This window comes from Quercus robur, chromosome 3, assembly GCF_932294415.1.
Source record: "Quercus robur chromosome 3, dhQueRobu3.1, whole genome shotgun sequence".
Lineage (NCBI taxonomy): Eukaryota > Viridiplantae > Streptophyta > Magnoliopsida > Fagales > Fagaceae > Quercus > Quercus robur.
This window is the reverse complement of record NC_065536.1, coordinates 26887976-26905130: the sequence shown is the minus strand read 5'-3', so window position 1 is coordinate 26905130 and position 17155 is coordinate 26887976. Positions and strand designations below refer to the sequence as shown.

The window sequence follows — 17155 nt, the reverse complement described above, 5'->3', positions numbered from 1 at the left end:
TGAACTCTTACCTGGATAAATTTCTCATCGTCGTTGCCAATAACAACTCTTTCCAGTTGCTCACACTTAGCCCTTTCTGCCATTGTCCCCGTAGACAACTTCGGCACCCTTGATTGCTATAAGTCCCTCGCTGCGGATGCCGAGGACTCTCCCCCATTCTGATGTCTAATTGCAGCCACCATGCATTGTCTGACCATGGATTGGCTCCCCACCAGTTCCTCAACCTGTCCTCTAGATGGATATTTCACCTTCAGGTGCAGGGTGAAAGGTACAATCTCTATGGTATAATGCCAAGGCCTTGCCACAATGGCAGTGTAGGGGGAATAGGCGTCTACCACGATAAAATTCACTTCCACAACCTCTGTCCCTGTCTGAAGTGGTAATCGGATTTAGCCTTTTAGAAAGACGATCTTGCTATCAAACCCTATTAGAGGGGAATCGTAGAGTGTCAGGTCCTTAGACCTCAGTTTTAGTCTTTTAAATAAGTTAGGGTACATGATCTCCATGCCACTACCTTAATTTACCAGCACCTTCTTCACATCACACCCTCCTATCCTGAGGGTAACTATTAGGGCATTGTCATGTGGCTGCAAGGTCCCTACTTTGTCTTCATCAAAAAAGCTCAATGCTGGTCGGACCTCCACTCTACTCCTCTTCAGATTAAGAGACAAGCCATCTGTAGGTGGCCGAGCCACAGACATCACCCTGGATGGCTGAGAACCAGTCCTTCCTAGGGCAGCCAAGATGACGCTAATCATACCTAAAGGTGACCTTGTGGAAGCGTCCCTCTAAGCCCTTGACCCTGCCTGATCGCCCTGTTTATTGGGCTAATGCAGGAATTGCTTCAACTTTCCCACCTTAACTAATTGCTCACAAAGTCCTGCAATCCTCGGTAGTGTGCCCTCATTCCTGGTGGTATTGGCAATGAAGACATTGGTTGTGCTTCGTGGGGTCTCCCCCCATCCTATTTGGCCATTGAGAGTATGGCTCGTTCTTGATTTTTTCTAAGATTTGGTGTACCGGCTCTCGAAACACAATACCGACTACTTGAGTAGTAGTTGATCTAGAGTGCCCCAAAATCTCTCCAAGGTCGATTGTTATTGTACCTGTCCTACCTAAGATCCCTTCTGTCCTGGGAACCACCTTAGCCTTCCCCTTTCCTTATTGCTGGTCCTCCTTGACCTGCTTATACTCATCAATGTGATCCACGAGCCTACACACGCTCCTGACCTGTTTTCTGGTCAAAGACTTTCTCAGATCATGCTTGGTTGGCAGGCCAACCTTGAAGGTTCTTATAACCACGTCATCAAAGTTCCCATCTATCTTGTTGAACATCTCCCAGTACCTGTCGGAGTATGTTTTCAAGGTCTCTCCCTCCCGCGTTGCAATGGATAGCAAAGAGTCCAAAGGTCGAGGAACTCTGCTACAAGTCACAAAACGGGCCCCAAACGCCCAAGTAAGCTCTTTAAAGGAGTTGATAGAGCCTTCTTTCAGGCCGTCAAATCACCTCATCGCTACAGGCCCCAAGTTAGATGGGAACACCTTACATATCAAGGCCTCGCTCTTGGAGTGCACATCAATTCTTTGGTTGAATTGGCTTACATGCTCCACGAAATCCATTCTTCCATTGTACATGGTGAAAGTTGACTAATTAAAATGCCGGGGAAGTTTTCCCCTTTCGATTCTACGCATAAACGGTGATTTGAAGATCTGGTTAAGGGCCTTGCTCATAACGTCATTGCCTAGACCTTTGTGTGGCGAGCTCTTACTCCTTCGCTCGTAGTGACGGTCTTCGTTGTACGAAAAAGACTCACTAGAAGGAGTCCTAGACTTGGGCCTGTAGCTACCATCCTCCTCATCCTTAGAGGAAGGGTCAGAATCTAAAGGAGTCCTTCTTTGTCTCTCACTGTGCAGCCTCCTGTGAAGATGGTCTATCTCCAATTGCAAGCTTCTGGTATTCTCCTCGTGGGAGATGTGACTCCCCCCTTGAGACTGGCTTCTGTTAGAATGCGTGGTGTGCACATTAACCTCACAATCTCTTCTCCACTCAATGTTGAGGAATTGATCCTGATGTTGGGAGCCAATAGACTCCTCTCGGTCCTGCCTTGATCCTGGCATGGTTGGACGTCGAACTTACTGAAGCTCAAGCTTTCCCACAGACGGCACCAATTGTAAGGGCAAGCTTTAACTCTTAAGTCCAAAAGGTGAATGGATTAATGCTCAAAGAGCCCAATACAATAAATTTGTAGAGAGTGGACTAAAAATAGACAAATGTGATGCACATAAATTCTTTCTCGGCAATGTCCGAGGAGAGTAGTTCTTGAATATATTTCTTTTAGCTTTTATTACAGTTACTTTTCTTAATACTACAGTGTCTTCTCTACAGATTTTGTGTCCCCTTGCCCTTCGCAGGGTCTCTCACATTATATAGCTCCATTCAAGCGATCTTAGTCCTCAATTTGTTGATTGTCCAGTCCTTCACTTAAGTGTTTGTCCCATCAGACACCTTCCCAAACCCCTTGTGAGTTGCGACGGCCAAGGCAGCACTATTCAGGGGTCTTCTCCACATAAATGCAGGCAGGAGGTTTGGTGGGATGCATTGAATGTGGGGGCAGCCACCATCCTTCTAGTCATGTCAGGACTAACCCCCTCTTCGAAACTTTTTCTCAACAACAGGACCTCCTCTGGCAACGTGCCACTAACGTGGCCTTACTATCCAAGCGTGTGGCCTCCTCGGCACGATAATGGGCTTCTCGGCCATGGATACAACACGTGGCATAGGTACTTTATCTAAATTCTTGCGCCCTACAGATATACTTAAAAAATACACATTAAGATGCAAAATATAATTCTTACATATATAATTTAAATATTATTGATAGTCATTTTTATATATATTTTTTTTAACTCTTTAAAAAGTCTTGTAAGAATGTTATTAGGTAGAAAATGTAAATTTTCTATTTTTTAAATATTTTTATGTTTATTAATTCTAGACTCTTGGGTTTTTGTATACAATAACTCACTTAAATAGATATTTATGATATGGTCTCACATTTGATTCCAAAATTAAGAAATAAAACTTACTCTAAAAATAAATGATTTAGGACACATGGCGCAAAATTGGACTTCAATTGTAGAATCTAATTAGATTTTCTTTAAACTTTACCTATTAATATATATATATATATATATAGATGACTTATGAATTTAAATTGGTTTTAGTTATACAAAAAAAAATGGCTCATAAATATAAAATCATTCAAACTCTCTTCCTCTAATTTTATATATAGTGTTAGATATATGATAATGTTTTTTTATAATTTATTTATATTGGATTCCCCGTTTTCTATACTAAATTAACTCATTTGACATAAGTATTAAAAAATTTCGATTAGATAGGACATATATATATATATATATATATATGTAGACGACTTATAAATTTGAATTGTTTTTAGTTCTATAAAAAAAATGGCTCATAAATATAAAATCATTCAAAAATTAGGTTTTTTATGGTTTACTTATATTGGACTTCTTGTTTTTTACACTAAATTAACTCATTTGTCACAAAAATTAAAAAAATTAAATTAAATGGGGCACATGTCGCAAAATTAAAATCTAATTTAAATCTAATTTTTACATTGAATTAACTCATTTGGCACAAAAATTTAAAAACTTATATTAGATGGAACACGTGGCTCAAAATTAGACTCTAATTGAATTCTAATTTGAAATCTAATTGGATTTTTTCTTAGTTTTACCTATTATTATATATTAGCTTGTAACCTCATGCATATGCATGGATACTGTAAGGACCCAATTTGAGTAGTAATCCTAAGAGTCAAAAGGATCTTGGCCTAAACAGTCCAATACAATAAATTTGTACAGAGTGGGTCAGAAAACGAGGCTCTAATGAATTGAACAACAATTATGGTGGATCTAGATGACCTGAAAGCAAAGATAAACAAGTTTTATCCAAAGAAAATCATCCTCAGCATAATCCGAGGAGATGTGTTCTTGTATATATCTCTTTTGAATTTGATTACAATTCCAATTTTTGTGACTACAATGTTTTTCTATTCTTCCTCTGATCCCCCTTCCTCAGGGTATTCTTTCTCTTTTATACTATCTTCCTTCTTTCATCTTCACCCTTCACGCATAGACCAGGTTGCTGGCATTGATCCCTGTCTCATTAGTACCTTCCTGAAATCTCTGGGAGTAGCTGTAAGGCTGAAAATTACTGTTTAGGTATCACTTCCACATTAATGGGTCTAGAGAGTTAGCTGCAAAGCATTTAATGTGGTGATAGCAGCTTTCTCTTAAATATTTCATAACTTCCCTTTGCCCTGAGCTTTCATGATATATATCCTTATCAATAAAATCTCCTAGAACGTTACTTTGGATGACAAACAACATCTTCTGACCTCTACTTTGCTCAGCCGAGGAGGCATTCCTCCTCGGACCACCTTTCTAAACCATCATGACCAAACCCCTTTCTTCATTCACTAATGCGGACTTCGATGACAACATTTACCCGTCCTTGGACTGCTAGATGTCCTCGGACTGGGCCCTCGACCCTATATATATATACATACTACTGGGCCTATCATTCCTACTGATACACTTACAGATATACAGTAAGATGCATAATATAATTTATATATATATAATTTAAATACTATTGATAGTCATTTTTATATTTTTTTTAACTTTTTAAAAAAATTTGTAAGGATATTATTAGGTATAAAATGTAAATTGTTCATTTTTTTAAAAAATTATTGTGAAGAACTTTTTATTTTTGTGATTCATTTATTCTAGACTCTTTGGTTTTTGTACTTAATAATTCATTTGGATGAATATTTATAATATGGTCCCACATTTGATTCTAAAATTAAGAAATAAAACTATTTAAGAATAAATAATTTAGAACACATGGCATAAAATTGAAACTCTAATTTGAGTTTTTCTAAACTTCACATATTATTATATATATAAATATATAGATTTGTTTGTAACACGGATTCAAGTACTTAAATGGGAGCTAATGAAGTAGAAAATGGCCTATAGTGAAATGAGGAAGTTTTTTCTCTTGAAAAATCTTAAGGGGAAAAAATTTTGTTAGGAGGATTTTCAAACCAATGAGAAAATTCATTTGAAAAATCAATTTGGCATTGAAAGTGATGGCCCGTTAACTGCGAGAATAGAGCCATTTATATACGGTTTTGAGTTGAGAGCAACAAATAGCTATAAAAATAATGGTCGCATAGCATTACTTTGGTATCTTTTTATATTTGAAAAGGCTTATATTTTCAACATCTTAATGGTAAATTCATATCAAATTCTTAGTGACTTAAGCTATTAACAGTGTGTAAAAAGTAATGTTAATGGTGAGGACTGAAATTAATTAAAACTAATAACAACTTGTCATTTAAAATTTATTTTGAAAATATTATAAACTTTGGCCAAAAATAAATCCCCTTAAACTAATGCTCCTTTGGGTCCGCTGGAGGTTGAAGCTAAGGCTATGGAAGTAGTTGTAATTTTTGCGAGGGATATTGGAGTACATGATCGTGTCTTTGAAGGGGACTCACTCCAAGTCTACAATGCTCTACAGGGACTTACTATTCCCCCTCCTGCTGTTGCTAATGTCATAGATGGCATTCTTTCTAATGTACAGTTTTTTTGTACTATTGTTTTTTCTCACATTAAGACAGACGGCAATAAGCCTACTCATATTTTAGCTCATCATGCTAAGTTTGTTATTGATTTTGAGGCATGAGTTGAGAAAACCCCAATTTCTTAAAAACTGCTATAGCCTTTGATGTACCGGATAATGCTATGCTGCAATATTTTCCCATAAAAATATTAACGCTAGATTTTAAAGCATCCACCAATTCTTTTTAAAAGGTATGTCCACTGATCAAAGTAGTTGGGGACATACATTGATGGGGGGCATACGTGCATGAAAATAATGTTCCGCTGTCAGAATCAGGGGAGGAGCCAGAAATTTTGGTTTGGGGGGGCCAAGTTATGATGCTAATATATTAGTTAAGACAAACCTCTACACACACACATGTATATAAATTAATTTACTAAGAGAATTTATCATTTTCTAAATTTTAATGAGTATATAAAAAGGTCATGTATTTCTTTTATTAGACATGTACAAAACTTTATCATTTTCTACATAGTTTAATTTGTTAAACCTCTTAAATTATATGATTTTAATATAATTTCTCTTTCTTTTAAGAGCACCATTGAAATAACTCAAAATTTGGGGGGGCCAACTTCAATTTTTACATGCTATATATTTTTAAATGTAAATAATATGCATACTATAAATTAATTTTTTAAAATTTTGGGGGGGCCTTGGCCCCCCCACCTTTGTGTGTGGCTCCGCCACTGGTCAGAATTTTCCTTCGTCCTTTTTGCCAAAAGATCAATGAAGGAATTGACAAAACATAAAGAAAGTAGCTAATTATTAGTATTAGGATCGGGGACAACCGGTGCAATTACACTCTCTTCACTCATATATATATATTACTTTCTAATTTTAATTTTTTAATCTTTTTTTATTCAAGAAGAGCTGAGATTAATTGAAAGTTGATTTTTTCAACTCTCAATGATCTTATACCTTGAAAGCTAAGGGTATTGCACCTAATTAATTTCAATCCCAATTATTGTGCATGGTAGCTAGACTACTGTTGGAATTTTCTTTTACTTGAAGAAAAAAAAAAAAAGGAAATTTAATTTCCCCCTGAATAATCCTGATTTTATTAACGAGAGCTGTTAACACAAAAATCAGAGGAAAAAGAACTTCTCCGTGACAATCCGGGCTTATGAAAGAAAGGGTGGAAAGAAAAATAAACGAGGGCCCAACAAACAAGATCATCAGTCAAGAGTAAATTCTCTAGCAACATGATTACAGCCAAAAAAAAAAAAAAAAAGCAGATAGAGTAATTCGAATATTTTCTGTAATAGTCGTCTTAGACAAATGATGTAGAATGTGGGAGCCTATGAGGCTATGAATAACATTTAAAGCAGCAATTTATAGCTGTGTTGTCGTGGTGAACGTTGGTGTTTTGTTGGCTTGTTTTAGCTGGTGTTCCTGCTTTCTTTGTGATATGTACCGATAGAAGGATTCATTATTTCTAGCTTGTTCTAGCTCAACCAAATTGAATTGGGCGCCTACAAATTGCGGACTATAATTGAACTAAGGGCACATTTAATACATTGAATGAAAATTACAACATGAGGGGTAATCTTTACTCCTGTGAATAAAAATGTATTATAATGAAAAAACAAAATATATTCATAGGTTTGGTTATATTATAACAATAGTTGCTAACTCATGCGATGCATGATATAGTTTAATAAAAATTACAAATATTTTATTTTTCTTGAAGGGACAATGACGTAAGAATGAATAATAATAAGGAATTTGTTCATATTTGTAATAAGGCTCTTAATCCTCTATTTTATTTAATATGGGAAAAGTAGATAAGTTGGAAAAAAAAAATCTAAATTTTGGTTTATATGTTTGATTAAATTTCAATTCAATTTCCAATCTCTCTATTAATTTCACTTGTAGAGAGTTCTATAGACGAACTTCATAAACAAAAATGATAGAGAACATCATACAAACATATAAAAGGCAAAACAAATAATGATTTTTATGAATTTAATTAAGAATAGTTGTATCTCACCAAATGTCAGTTTGTCTCTTGAGATTAAAAAAAAAAAAATTGAACAACTTCTCTTTTTCTTTATATATATATATATATATATACATATCCAAATGCAAATTCTGATGCTATTTGGCTAAAATATTACTAAAATTAACCTTTATGGTAGCTTCACTTAGAGCTAAAACAATTGTAAGGTTGAATTTAATCAATCATATGTTGGCTTTATTCTGTGCTCTAAATTTGCTTGTAATTCAGCATGTAGAAACTTCGTATTTAGGTAGGAATAATGTAAGGGTTGTGTGTGAGAGAGTGTGAAGAAACTCAAGATGTGTGCATTCAAAGGAGTCTCGTGACTGGATCTCGTGACTGACTTGCGATTGGCAAGTCGCCAAAGTGGCATACGTGTGAAGCATGCAGGGAGCTGAAGGGTCACGACAGCTGAAGCACTATAGGACAAAAAGTACAGTCTGACCTAGAAGTTATCTCACGACTCAAACTCGCGGCTCATTCTAGTCACGAGGCCAAGTTGCCAGAATGCCCTGTTTGGATGAAAATTGACTTTTCACATTCCTCACATACCTTATTATAAATACCATTATTCCCACGAAATGTAGAGGTGGTTATTTAAAGAGAAAAACCCTAAGAGAGGTTTCTACAACACACCCACCTCATTAGAGAGAGAGAGCTACTCATTCTTAGAGAGAAATCTTTATAGTCTCTTCTCATTCCCTCTCCCATTATTATACCCATTGAGATGAGATTTGTAACCAAATACTATCCACACCTATTTAGAGTGTTTGAGTGTTTTTGGAGCTTTGGGAAGCATTGGAAGATGCCAAGGATGGCAGACGTAATATGGAGCTTATTGCGACATCCAGTAAGCTAGAAAAGACAGGGTTCGGTGTAATCCTGTTGGAGCAAGAAGCTTGGAGGGCTTAGATGCATCGGGTAGATTACGCTTGGAGGGTCTATTGCTATTCGTGTATTCCAACTGATTTTCTAGTGAATCATTAACTGCTTGGAGGGCGGCAGAGAGGTTTTTCGCCGAGTTCTTCGGTTTCCTTTTTGATAACACATTGCCGTGTTATCTTTGTGTTTGCATCTCTCTTTCCTTTCTCTTTACCTTTTAATTGCTGCTGTGTTTGTAATTAATTATGGTTTAGAGTGTGTTACCAATTTGGATATAGCTTATATGTCATATTCCGCACATATATTGTTTGATTATAAACTTGTGTTGATAATTTTATATTTGGGGGTCTAAACGTTCATTGGTGTTTTATATACTATTTGAACTTTCAATTGGTATCAGAGCGGGTACACTTGTTGTGGTTTAAATACCTAAGTGTGATCCTTGACCCCGTGTGTTTATTTGCCATGGATAGTGCTTTGTATGCTTCTATGCATGTTTTGGTTGATGATGAATGTAGCATGCCACGAGTTTGTGAAAATGCCTCTATGAGTGTTAATCCTCATAATTGTGATGACATGTTACATGAGTCTTTGGGTGTTGTTGATATACCTAACATCAAATTCTTGAAGAAAAAGGCTAAGAAGTTTCGTAAGAATTTAAGTGAGTTATTTTGTGAAAATGATGATTTGATTGCTAAGCTCAATGAATCTAACAAATTGGTTGATAAATATAAGAAACTTGCTGAAAATTCTCTTGAAAAGCTGAAAGAGTTTGAATGTTTAAACATGGACTTAGATGTTAAACTTGTTTTGTCTAACAAACTTGTTGATAAGCTAAAATGTAAAAATAAATCTCTTAAGATGCATGTCAAGTGTTTGATTATTGAACCTATTGCTAAAAAGGATGAAAATATTTGTTGCAATAATGTTGTGGTACTCAATTTTGTGCATAATGTGTATTCTACCTCTAAGGGCAAATCGGTGTATATTCCTCCACACAAAAGAAATCAAAAGGTGAAGAAAAAGGCTCTTAAGTTAAAGCCTCTGTTTAGGTCTTAACCTAAAGTTTTGGATGAATCTAAATTTGTTCCAACTTGTTACCATTATGGTGTGATTGGTCATATAAGACCTCCATGTCATAAGTTGAAGAGAGAATAAAACCATGTTGTTAGATCCCTTCCCAAAAAACATAGTGGACCTAAACACATTGTTTGTCACCATTGTGGTGCATTTGGTCATTTAAGACCTCAATGCTCTAAGTTTCATGCTCTTAAAAGAATCAAAAGAAAATAGAAACTTTAGCTTCTTGGAATCTGTACTAAAAAAGGTAAACCGGATTTGAGTGAAAATAGCATGTTGTTAAAGAAAGTGTTTAATGCTCTTAACTCCTTGTCTATGTGCATCTCCGGTTCTCATTCTTCCAACCCTCATCTCACTTCTCATGAGACACTCATTCCAAAAAATCGTTATGTTTGGATGAGGAAGGGTTCCTATGGTTGAACTTCTGCTTTTCTTTTTGTCCTTAATCTAATTATTTCGATTGTTGTAGGACCCTTCACGCAGTGAATGTCATATCTTTATGCATTTTGTGCATCTTGCATTTCTTTATATGCATTGTCTTGTTTTGATCTTACTTTTATGTTTTAGTTTTGTGTGAGTGAAAATTCCAAAACCACATAAAAAGTGAAAAATTAAAAAGTTTTATCGTATATGTTTGAGCACATATCACATGTGTGTTTGGCCTAGTACCTTCGTACCAATGGCTTTGTGCATTTATGAGCTTAGCGTGTTATGTATACACATTTATTTTTGTGGGAAGAATCTTGACATCTATGTGTGATTGTTGTAAATCGATCTTCAAACTTCTCATGAATGATTAGTCAATAGTTTTGTTGGTCCTGATACATGCATTAAATGTCATATTTTTATCATTAAAAATTAATAGTATACTACCAGGACTCTAATTCATTCTTATCATTAAATAAAATTATATAAACATTATTTTTTATTTGTCAGGATATATTTATTAAATTAAGGGATAATATTTAACATACAAAAAATTTAATTTAGATAATATTTATTATCTAATTAACATTAATTTTTTATTTGTTAGGATATATTTCTTAAATTAGAGGATAATATTTAACATACAAAAATTTAATTTAGATAATATCTATCATTTAAATTTTCAAAATTTTAATATTATTAAATTAATATTATTTTATCAGAAAATCAAGCTACAAAACTTGATTATTAAGGGATAAGCACAATTCAAATTCTTCAAGAGGTAATTAATATAAATCTATCCCAAGAAACTGTCTATATCTCCAATAATTTGATAATCTCTATCTATTCCAAAAAACAGTATATATCTCCATTAATTTGATAATTTTTACGTTGATGACATTTAATATATATATATATATATATATATATATATATATATATATATATATCTCAAAATTCCTTATAGCTATTAACTACGTTCTCTTTCTCTCTCTTTTTTTTTTTTTTTTTTTTAATTTTTTATATGTTACGTTATTTTGCATCAACTCTCTCTCTCTCTCTCTCTTTTTCTTCATTCTATTCATATGGTCTTTTTCTAATTCCAATTTTTATGGGATAAAAACAAACACATTGATTAGATATCTTTAATTTTAATAAGATTTAAATGAATTATATTTCAAATGGAACTCTACCAATATATATAACCCTATATATCCTTTTTGGAGTGAAGCTTATTTCAATATGTGAATGCCTAAATCCCATGAGGTATGCATTCTTTCTTCTTTTATTATTATTATTTTCATTTTGTTTATTTTCTTTAGTGTTATTATTGGTTTTTTTTTTGTCTTCATGTGATTTTAATTAATGAATTCAAAACATTCAAAAACATTATCAAGTTTCTAAAGCTAGGCTTCTTCTTTGTTTTTGTATTTTGTTTTTATTAAATTGATTAGGTTTTTTGTATTGGTTGCCTTTTGTTTAAACTAATTTTCGTAGCTTTGATCTAATTTATATGCTCAGGGTTAGGGTCTTAGAACTAATGATTAAATATGGTTAGAATTAATAAATTAATTTTAACAATTTTCTTATTTGATTTTTATGTTACATTAAATTATCAAGATGTTCTACATGTGTATTCTTGAATTATCAACTTTAATTTTAATGTATAATATTATCAAGATTATATTAATTTTAGATTTATTAATTGTTTAGTACTTTTTTTTTTTTTAAAAATTATCAATTTAAAATTCAATTTGGAATTATCAATTTAATTTACTTTTAGGAAGAAATCTTACCCCTTATTTTAGTGAGATAATTATTTACACTTGATAATTTTTTCCTTTTATCTTTATTAAATCTATTAAAATATATAATTATTTATACATTTATTTTAAAAGTTTTTTTATAAAACCGTGTAACGTACAGTCCTATAACTAGTTTCAATAAAGTTCTTGCTTCAATGTTTTTGCTGGCTTTAGCTTGCATTAAAAACGTTTATTTCAAACGTTTTTGCTGGCTTTTAGCTTGCATTAAAAATTAAATAATCTCCCAACATACAAGTCTCCGCATACAAATCTCCCAACATACAAATTCAACATCTCTAGTAATAAGGGACTATGTGTAATTTGTCCCAGTTTTCTATCTTCAATGAAGCTTTGGCCGCTTAGTCTGGATTCAAAAGAATAATAATAATAATCTCCCAACATAAAAATTAAGGCAAAACAAAGGGAACTGAATAGTTAATTGTACATTCAGAAATGAATCATCATATGCATAAGCACAACGTCAAAATTTTAAAAAGTCAATGAGCTAGCACACTTAGATGACCCTACTCAATTTTTCAAATTTTAAGCAAGTATACATACGGGTTAACCAAGTAATTATTTTTTCTTGCTTTAACTTTGTCTATTTACATCAATTTATTTTCTTCTTTGACTGGACACTTTTGACCCATCAAGTATCAGGTTATTTTTGTTTTGGCTTCTTATCTTTTAAAATTTTCATTTTGACTCTTCATATTTGATTTAATTTTCTATTTAGCCTTTAAATAAAATGAAAATTTTGCAACATAAAAGGCCAAACAAAAAAGCCATACAACTACAATTACATGTCATTAGGCATTTCCAAGGTTATGGACTCCGCCATGAAAGGTTCCTATGTGTAGGGACATTACATGGTAATTGACAATTGACTGGTTATTCCCTGCATGTCCCTTAAAGCATTTGGGTGTGTCAACAATGTGGAAGCAAAAAAAAAGTTTGTGTAGGAAAATATGGTAACATTTGTAATTTGTATAAGTATAGGAGGCTGATTTGACCACGACCTATCCCAAGTTAGTGCATGTTTTGGGTAAGAAATTAAGTCCTAGACTCCTAGTGTCCTTTGTATTTTTCAGTGAACTAAAATGTTTGGGAGTACTCTTCTGTAAATTTTGTTTATTTTCTGCATGCTTAGATTCATGCAAACTGTTTAGTAAATTCCTCTGTATGTTTGTTTGGTGGTTGGCTCAGCTCAGACTTGGTATCCTGTGCATCAATATCTTAAACAACATCACAACAATCTCTCTCTTTGGAGTAACCTTCATGAATCAAGATGGACCAATTAATTAACAAGCTTCAAAAGTTATCTTCACTTCAACCATAAAGATCTCGCTACATTCGCTTCCATATTTTTAGAAGAACATGTCATTGTTGATTTGTTATTCTTCTATGTGATGTCTGTCCAAGAAACTAAAAATAGCACTAAAAAATTAAGAGAGAAGAGAGAAGAAAATTCGTGCTGAATTTCCATATTCCAATTTAATACAAACACAAACCATAACTTTATTTAATAGCCTTGGCATGCCTCACACAGGAGGTTAGACAATAGACATGCCAATTGTCCTACAGGTCATTGACAACCAACCATCATTATTTTAGTACACACCATAGGTACTTCATTAAAGAGATGAGATCTGAAACCAAAACATGGTTACACACATGCTTATATTATACAAGCACTAGAAGATACATCCTTCCTATTTTGCCTTAGCAATGAGCTCATCAATACCTTTGGTGACATTAACCATCAGAGTGATATACTTATCTGGAGCGGGCACATCGTCACTGAGTTTCTCATATTCGATAGTCAATTTGGCCAAGCTGCCAGTACCCTTGGGAACAACCTGATAGGTGCCCTTAAAGGACTTGTATTCCTGCATCACATCTCCATCAATAGCAATAAGGGTTGCTGACCTATTTTCGTCATCATATTCAACCTTCTCTTTGAAAACTAGGTCGGATTTTCCCTCTATTGTTCACAAGAAAATTAGAATATCAAATTCAGCTTCACAATATATAATATATGAACATCAGACAAGCTTATAATGCCTGAAAATTATTGTCAAAAATATCATGTCCGATATTACAAAATAGTTAGTGATTGACCAAACATTCAATGAGAAAGATAGAGAGTATTGATAAAGTTTCACAGATTTGTAAGTTCAGAAAAATATGCACCCCATAACATTCAAAACAGAAATGTTGAAGACAAACATCAACAGCTCCTTTAGTGTGCAGATTAGTTAAGTCCTTGTATGGAACAAGAAAGAAACAAAAGCTCTTCCAGTATTATACAGAATTCTTTGAGGCACCTTAGGGTAAAATAAAGATAAAAATCTTGTAGCACAACAGTACGAGAAATAAGTACTGTCTTTTTAATCTTGGGTTTGGTATTGGAAATTATAGTATAGAGTTTTTATTTTTTAACCTTAATATAACATGATGGAAAATTGCTTAACCCGTGAAAACAAGTCAATATATTTGATAATATTATATTAATTATTCACTTTAATTATCAATTAGTGCAGGGCATAGCCACTTTTTTTAGTCACTCAACAATTATTAGCCTTAGCTGACGATCATATAATGTACTATGGTCACCTTAAATATTTGAAATAGATAAACTTCATGCTTTAGAATAAATATTACAAATTTAAAGAAATATTTAATGTCACGTTATTTAAATTTTAAATTATACATTATCAAATTCAGAAAGTAAAACATCAACCCTGAAACGGAAAGGATGATGATGTTGAATCTCCCATACCGATGCCAACACGTTTTTAAGTCTTAAATACTGGCTTGTGAGCTAGTGAAGTGTAAAATAAAGTAAAAGAATAAGGAATTTAGTCTAGTGAAATAAAGTAAAAGAATAAGGAATTTAGTCTAGTGAGCTAGTGAAGTGTAAAATAAAGTAAAAGAATAAGGAATTTAGTCTAGTATAAGTCTGAAAATAGTAGGGTACAGCCTTACCCATTGTATATTTCCAGATCTTGACAGAGCCATGTGTCTCCCAATCACCTTCATGAACGTCAACTCCTTGTATATGGTCAGGAACGGCGTTGGGAACATGGAATGCTTGGCCCTTAAAGATGTTGTAGTACTTCTCTGGAGGTGACTTTATTTCTACTTCAGTCCCCAATTTATACTTAAGAGCCATGTTTTTTTTTGGTAGTGATGATAGTATTAGTACCCAGAAACAAAGTAGCTACTCAACTAAAAACTGTAATACAAAGCATAGATTGATGAAGATGACTTGGCTCCCCCTTATAATATATACAAGTGTAGTGGCAAATTATGTAATTATTAAACACGTAATTTGCTTTCCATTTTCAAATTGGGGGCCACTGATGAACAGAAATCCTTTTATTTAATTTACGTGATAACCAAAACTTATAGAGGCTAGTCTGGTGGTGGGAAACCCACGAAACACATGCCGACATGCATTTATGCTTAATATATATTTAACTTCATGACACCCAAAGTAAGGAAACCCAATTTTCCTCTTGCTATTCAGCTAGTCAAACAAATTTATGCATTCCTAATAATCAATTGTGAGGTTAGATAAGAATTTTTAGTATGGTAGTCATTGAAAAACTTAAATCATAAAAAAATTTAATTAAAAAAAATCAAATTAAATATATAAATTTATATAATTTTCTTTTATTAACAAAATGAAAAAGCAAAAAGGACTAATGAGAGAAATAAAGTAAAAACTAAGAATATTGAAATGAGAGTAATAAAGCCAGAGAGACTCTGAAATGATGATAAAGAAAAGAAAAATGGAGCGAGAGAAAGGCGAATGATAATTGCTGGAACTGCAAGTCGGGCCATGTAGAGGAGAGCAGAGTTACAATGATTGCATATAGCTAAGGAGAGCAAAGTTGACAACACCACCGAGAACGTACAGCCATAGTATCTTGTAGGGGCTTGGGCTTGGGTGACCAAGAAGGTGACCAAGAATGGCCCATGTGACTAAGGCCAAACACTGTGAGGATAGAATCAGTCCACTAATAAATGTTCATAGGTTTAAGGATTAGCGTTAGGGGGAACTCTATTGTGTTCGGGCTAGGTTAAGCCCAATACTAACTAATAAGTCAGGGGGAAGCTGATAAGGGGACGGTCAAATTCAGGTCGGTAACTGAGCGTTGTTAGTGCCTTTGGGAAACTTGCTACCGAACGCTATTTGGCGTCTAAAACAAGTTTCAAGAGAATCCTCATAAGGCATAATGATTCCTTGTGATTCTGGCAAAAGTGAAAATGCGTGTGAAGTGGTGAAATGATAATGATGAGTGCCCCGTTAATGAGAGACCATAAAAGGGAGGAGAAGGCAAACAAGAGGGTTGGTTGGTAAACACCAGGAGAAACACAATGAAAGCACATGGGAAACACTGGGAGAAATACAGTGAAAACGTAGGGGAAACACTGGGAAATAAGGGTAGACAGTTAAGAGATTTGAACAAAGTAACTAAGCAATCAAACACACATTAAGATCTGAACTAAAAGTTGAGTGAAAATACTGGAATGATGATTAAAAAGCTTAAGTATATTAGTGCTATAGGTAGCATACGTTTGCCACGCATTAAACTAGGTCAGGCTATATAGTATGCAAACCTATATAAATAATCCTAGTGTTGATCATTGCGAACTTTTTTCATAAAATATTAACTTAACTGAATTCTTCTGATTTCATCCTTCATGTACTTTCTTGATATATATTAATATTTCTCTTATGGTTGCATCTTTTGCTTTATTTTTGTATTAAGCTAAATCCAATTTCCTTTATAACTTTTTTTGGTCCTTTACAACTAATTATGTGTGTTTTTTTATTTTTTTTATTTGACCATTGATTCATACATGGACTTTCTCTATTTTTATTTATTTATTTATTTATTTTATCTTGAACAAAAAGAGCTCAATAATTGGTATTAGATTTACTATATCTATATTTTATATTGATTATCGTATATAAAATTGTTTTATTCTTTTAAATTGATTTATCAGTTGTTAATATTTTGATTTTTTTTATTTATTTATAAAATAGTGTAAAAATCTATTCTATATATATATATATATATATGAGCTTACGGTTCGACCTATAATTATTTAGTTATAGGAAGGATCTAATGATCCAAAGCCTACACCAAATCAAATTCTAGACTGGATTAACATTACTGTTTATGAAAGTTATCACCAAATCTTGACATACTCGAAATTAAAGTAAGTATCTGA

The 17155-nt window shown here is 33.4% G+C and overlaps 1 protein-coding gene across 1 annotated transcript; it reads right to left on the bottom strand.

The window, feature by feature from the left end:
- Positions 1-13368: 13368 nt before the first annotated feature.
- Positions 13369-15182, bottom strand: LOC126717643 (MLP-like protein 28). Its single transcript, XM_050419476.1, has 2 exons — positions 14897-15182; positions 13369-13892 (listed from the first exon to the last, which is right to left on the bottom strand). The coding sequence occupies exons 1-2, from the start codon at positions 15081-15083 to the stop codon at positions 13621-13623; spliced, it is 459 nt and encodes a 152-aa protein (XP_050275433.1). The 5' UTR covers positions 15084-15182; the 3' UTR covers positions 13369-13620.
- Between the last annotated feature and the right edge of the window lie 1973 nt (positions 15183-17155).

Coding starts and splice junctions, on each gene's coding strand:
- LOC126717643 (XM_050419476.1), bottom strand. CDS start 15,083: ATGGCTCTTAAGTATAAATTGGGGACTGAAGTAGAAATAAAGTCACCT. Junction 13,893..14,896: donor GATCTGGAAATATACAATGG/GTAAGGCTGTAC, acceptor TGTGAACAATAG/AGGGAAAATCCGACCTAGTT.